Source organism: Haemorhous mexicanus, chromosome 4 (genome assembly GCF_027477595.1).
Source record: "Haemorhous mexicanus isolate bHaeMex1 chromosome 4, bHaeMex1.pri, whole genome shotgun sequence".
NCBI classification, from domain to species: Eukaryota; Metazoa; Chordata; class Aves; order Passeriformes; family Fringillidae; genus Haemorhous; species Haemorhous mexicanus.
The window spans coordinates 51074708-51080707 of record NC_082344.1 but is presented as its reverse complement, the minus strand read 5'-3'; the positions used below and the strand labels follow the sequence as shown (position 1 = coordinate 51080707).

The 6000-nt window shown below is 43.0% G+C and overlaps 1 protein-coding gene across 4 annotated transcripts in view; it reads left to right on the top strand.

Annotated features, from left to right (window-relative positions):
- Positions 1-6000, top strand: part of DCUN1D4 (defective in cullin neddylation 1 domain containing 4) — a 41693-nt gene continuing 35693 nt past the window's right edge. For 3 of the 4 annotated variants that reach the window (XM_059844848.1, XM_059844847.1, XM_059844846.1), the window contains exon 1: positions 1-140. In XM_059844848.1, coding sequence (XP_059700831.1) covers positions 11-140 — 130 coding nt within the window. In that variant the 5' untranslated portion in view covers positions 1-10. The remainder of the gene's footprint in view (positions 141-6000) is intronic. The other variant, XM_059844849.1, reaches the window with a different exon arrangement.

Sequence of the window (6000 nt, the reverse complement as noted above, 5' to 3'; positions counted from 1 at the left end):
GCCCGGACCAATGGGCGCGGGAGGTGGGCGGGGCGGGCTGTCCGTGCCCAGGCTCTGGATTGGGAGCAGGGCAGGAGCCGGGCCGGGCCGGCAGCGTGTGCAGCGCTGCACGAAAATGCACTCGGATGCCGCCGCTGTCAGTGAGTAGCGCCGGGGCCGGGCCCGGGCCCGCCGCTCGCCCCGCTGCCCGACCGAAAGAACCGCCAGTCTGGGGGTGGCTTCTCTTGCCTCTGACCCGTGAGGCTTGGCCGAGCGCGCCACCGCGACTCCCGATGCCGGGGAAGGGTTCAGGCCCGCGGGTGCGGGACCACCGCGGAGCGGGGCGGTGTGTGCGTGCCTGGCGGTGGGGCTCTCGCGGGTCAGCGGGAGCCCCGCGATTCTCGGCGCGTTTCCCCGGGGGGCGGGGGCGGAGCGGGCGGGGGCAGCAGCACCAGGAGGGCCGGGGGCGCTCGGAGGGTGTGACGCAGTTTGCCCATCCCAGCTGGTGAGCGGGTGAGGCTGCGGCCGGCCCTCGTGGCCGGCTGTGAGAGAGCCAGCATTGCCGAGGGGAGCGCGGGCCGCGGAGCTGCGTGTGTAAGGGAAGACGGGCGGGGGTGAATTCAGCGGGTTCCGCCGGGCCGGTGCGGGAGAACCGGGTTGCTTGTGCGGGGGACTGGAGCCGCGGCGCATGGTGGGAAGTGGAGTCCCTGCGGCGGCGGCCCCACGCAATGGGGCGGCGGGAGGTGGCCTGGCGGACTACGACTCCCAGCGGGCCTTGCGGCGGCGCGGCGCGCTGCCCCCGCCCCGCGGACCCCGGCCGTCCCCGCCCGCCCCCCCCAAGGGAGCACGGGGGCTTCGCGCCGCCTGTTTTGGAGGAGCGTAGCGAGGGCTTTGTCTCTGCAATAGAGTTTCAGGCTGTGCGTTCCGAGCAGCAGGGACCGCCTGCTGTAGACGGGTTGCATGGTGCAGGGGCTCACGCATCTGCGTGGCCGTGGGGTGGCCGGGGTTCAGGGATAGGCGCCGTCCGCTGGAGAGACCTGGCTGTCGTCCCGAGCACAAAGCTGTCCTTCTCAACGACGTCCCTGTGAAAGCTCCCAGGAACGTGTTCTCACTGCGAAAGGATTTGCAGCTCCGAGATGCTTTATTAGTGTAGAACTTTCTTGTGGGAAAGATAATGAAAATTTAAGCTTTGATCATGCGTTAATGAATGATGGTCCGACTTTTGGACAAAGTCCTGAAAGCAGTGGTGGAAAGAAATGCTGCATAATGCCTGGATTTTCTTGAATCCTCCTGTGTCTCTCAGAATGAGATCTCGTACAGGGGCAGCCTGGTAAAGGCTCTAACTCATAAGATTATATCATTTTTTAGTGGTTCTGGTTTATTTTACCTTTATATTTAGGGGTCATTATGTGTTGGTGGTGAAGGCTGCCATTAAAGCAGGAATGATTGCCTCATCTTAGGAATAGAAGGATAATTATTCTAGAAAATGCCTTCTGTTCAGTGTCTTTTGTAATGTGCCCTGTCAAAAAAAAAAAATGCAGGTTCTCATTATATACACGTGTGAGTTACAGTTACAAATATTCCAGGGCTCCCTCATGTAGGATGATTAGGCGACATAGTAATTTTAAAATTTTTTAAATTTCAATTTTACTTCAGAAAACAGTAAGAGTCGTCTTCCTCAGCCTTCAGCTGTTACTGGCTTTTCATTAAAAATGTGTGTGGAGTGATCAGATCTTACATCTCCAATTTTTTTTTTTTTTTTAGCTTATATATGTGTTATTTTAAATAGATATTTTTTCCTAAATTAACTAATTTCATTATCTGTAGCTTCATAGTTGTTGAGTTTGTTTCATTGATGTAAATGCTTGAAGTAAGAAGTGTTCGTAGCATAGTTTTGCACATACAGAAGCTGGCTTATGGTAGTCTCTTGACTGAAGGTTTATTTTGAGCCACCTTTATGATCTTTCTTAGATCCTTATCTGGTTTTATGATATAAACTCCATTAATATGTTTTTGCTCAATCTCAGTTTTACTTTCTGAATACACACCTTTATATGAGGAAATCAACTTTCCTTTTTTCTATTGAAGATGTTGGCCTAAAAGTTTCTTGTAGCTCCTGTAGCTATAATTGGAAAAGCCTTCTCTGTGTAAGACCATGTAATAGGTTGAAATAGGCAGGTAAAGTTTTTTTTTTTTACTGCTTCTCTTCATTCTGTTGTATCAGGGTGAGCTCTTATTTGTGTAATTGCAGCACTTAATTTAAACTTATTTTTGTCTGAGTACTTTTTGTGCTCTTAGTGAATTATTAATCCTGTGTTTTCTTTAATTCCCCTCCTCCCACACTTGCTTTGCAGGTATTGAAAGCAAAGACTTTGGGCTTTTTCAAAGCATTAGTTCCTAGTTTTGTTTGTGTCTTCAAGCAGAAGAAGATAACTCACTTAATTTGTCTGTCTTGTGCTTGCCAAAAAGCCTAGCATTAGGGAGTACTGTACATCCTGTGAAAGTGTTCATCTCTTGTATCCAGTTTAAATATTAGAACATTTAATAGTGTGGTTATTTCTTCTACAGGAACTAAGACTACTTAACAAGGGCTTGAAGCAGAACCCTTAATTTATATGTGCCAGCATTTTTGTTGTACTGTCCAATTAAATTGCTTCATTTAGAATCATGGTCTGATGTTAAACAGAATTTTTACTTTTGGCTCATGAAGAGAGGGAAACAACTACCGGTTCATTCAGTGGGGTGTATGTGTATATACATATAAAATTGTGTGTATATAGATGGTTATATATATTTATATAGAGTTAGAGCTGCAAGGCTTTAACTTGTCCTGGCTGGTGTGGCACACTTGATGCAGATGTGTCTCTGCATAGGCTGTGGGACTGGGTCTGCTGCTCATTACTGTTCATTAGCTGTAGATTACTGCTTCCCTTGCTCTGTTGGTAAAGTGGTTTGTAGGAGCACTCTCTAATCCACTCAGTCAAATGGACCTGGGTTAGCTCTTGCCACTTTATTAAGTTGTCTTAAACTGACAGGTTGATTTCTTGCCTGAAGTGGGCTAGGGAATGTGACCATGGCCTGTGCTGCTGATAGAGATGTGGGGTCAGCAGATTTTGGCAGGGAGGAAGAAGCAAGCAGCTGGGACAGTAATGCTTTTGACTGGCATAGCTGTTCCTAGGCTGTTGCAGCTCCATCGTGAGCCACATACCAGATGTGCACGGTGCTGGATACCCTCGTAGCGGGTGCTTGACAGGGTTGCATTTCTGCTGAATTAGCTAGAGCTCAAGATACAAAGTTTGTATTAGCTATAGCCCTTTGTAGGATGCCAGATGACACCTGGCATGAAGTTAAGAGTAATGCTTGCAACAGCTCTCAGGTCATGGCAGCCAGTGATGCAAAACTAGCTCGCTGACACTTGTTTGAATTAATCTGAGTAAGTGTTAGACTGGATGAGTACTTTCTGTCAATGGAAGCAGATGCTTTGCACCAGAAGCCCACTTAGTGTTAGGTCTTTGCTATATAGCACAAAACACCCAACCAAAATCACCCCCTTCCAGGCAAACCCAAATCCTGCCATAAGCCAGTTGTGCAGAGTATTTTATCTTGTATGTTAGTATAAGGGAATTAGCCTAGCTCTTATTTGTTAAATTTAAGGTCAGTGAAAATGTATTCAAACTAAAGTAGCAGTTACACTTTAAATTTTGCACTGCTTAAATTGCTCTAAAATTCTCAATTAACTTTAAACTGCTGTAGATCTTTTTTGTAAACAAGCCTTCAGATTAGGATACTCCAAAAACACCTAGGTAGAATAAATATTTGTGCCTATGGGGGCAAAAAAGAATTATGCTTTTTCCTATCTATGTAGCATGCAATGATCTTAGAATATTTTGTTGCTGTAGTCATTCTGAGTGGTAATACCAAATGTTGAGTTGAATGTGAATGTTTACCTTTAGAGTACATGTGGTAACTCCTACCATATTTTGTTGCTTGGGTTTGGGTTTTCTGTGGGGTTTTTTATTTACTAGCTTAAGTCAGTCTGTGTTTTGCTTCAGAATGTTTTAGGCTGTTGTGTTTGCAAAATTTACACAAATTTGCAACTGTGGGTTTTGGATTCTGCTGGTGTCAGCAGTAGCTCTGAGCTTGGTGCGGTTCTGGGTGCAGGTGGGCAGGAGATGCATTCTGCAGTATCATGTCTTTAGTTTTAATGGATAGGTCCTGATGCTCCTCCAGATAGGTTGGATCATCCCATCTAATTGCCTGTCCTTACTTTCCAAGCTGGAATTCATTTTTGTTTTCCTTACTTTCTGAATCATACCCTTTATTTGACCATACCAAATCAAGGGAGACCCTGCTTTTCCAGCCTGTTCTCTGCCTCCCAAGGTTTGTTGTCCCATGATGGACTGGGAGAAAGGATTCTTCTGCAGGTTGGCCCTGGTATAGGGTGTCACTGCCTGCAGGGATACAGCTGCAGACACACTGGAAATAGATTTTTAATCCTATCTTTGACAGGAATGCAGAGGCAGCTCCTGTCTGCTGTGTACTGCAGTTTGGGATTCTCAGTCTTCAGGTGTGTTGTTAAGTTTTTGTGTAAGTAAGACTGATGGACATTTTTCTTTTGCCTTCTGTATTTAGTAATGAATACAGAAATTTTGCTTCCTGAGCATGAGTGTTGAGGGCTTTCACAAAATGTAGGTTTCAGATCTGAACTTCTAAGTTCATTGATCAATTCATCATTCATCGATATAAATTGTGTTGCTGTTAGGATAATTCTGTAAGTAGACTACAGACTATAAAATGGTATATTTTGTAGATGATTAAATGATTATTTTTTGAGTAAGTAAAGTTTATTTAAAGCTAAGTAAGACAACGGAACTTTGAACTAGTACTACTACAAGGTTTTTTTCTATCTTTGTTACTTGAAAGCAAGGAAAACAATTGAATGAAAGCCTAAGCATACTATTTTAATTTTTATGAATTTGCCTGATGTGTGGTTTCTGTTAATTTTTTTTTTCTGAGAAGTTTACAGCTGTATCTTAGCAGTAATAAGAATTACTACTATGTTATTACTGCTGGTATTCCTATATTTAAATTTTAATATTGTATATATGGCATATCTATTAGGGATAACTATTTTAGACCTACTGTTAAAGTGAGATTTTTTATCGGTTTTCTATTTGCTTGAAAAAATTAGCAGCTTTTAAAGGAAACTTGGAGTCAGCTGATCTCATTTACTACTACTGTTAATTTCTTGCTAGGTTTTTAATAGATTTTACTGAACCTTGTAGCTGTGTTTTGTCCAAGCTTTAAATTTCCACAGCAGGAACTAAGCTAAAGGTTTTGTTTAGGCAGGTACTTTCTTTGTGGGCTTTTCTTTTTTTCTTTTTTTTTTTTTGGTTGTTTGGTTTTGGTTTTTTGTGGGGGGAGGGGTTTGGGTATTCAGATGGTCATTCAAATAGTTTGGCAACACATTGCTCCTTCTGATAAAAAAATTAAAAATTGGGATTTGACCTTTAAAGTTTTTTCATTTCAGATAGGAAAGTAGGGTATTTGAGTCCAGTTTACCTGTATACTTTACTTATATTTAAGATACATGGTTTTCTGTATTGTACTTCATATGTGCATTCATGAGAGGGTGTAGAATGTTTTTTCTCTAGTTTGTTATGGAAGCAAGCCCAGCTAGCTCTTGTTTCTTTTACCTCTCTGTAACTCTCAGGTCTATAGTTTAAACCTTAACCTATAATATTCTAAAAAGTATTTTTAAACAGTTTTCTTTTTAATTTTCAGTTGTATATGATTGTGACTAATTGACTAACCCAGCCTTTAACCCTTAACATTGTGTTAATCACACACTGCAGACAACATTTAAATTCCATGAAACTAGGTTGTCTCTGTCATTTCTTTCCTTTCTGGGTTCTGGATTTGCAATTATTTTTACTCAGAATTTTTTTTTTTTTTTAGCCATTACATTCTGAATTACTGCAAAGTATTTAATAAGATTTGGAATTTTTGTTGCTTCAGACC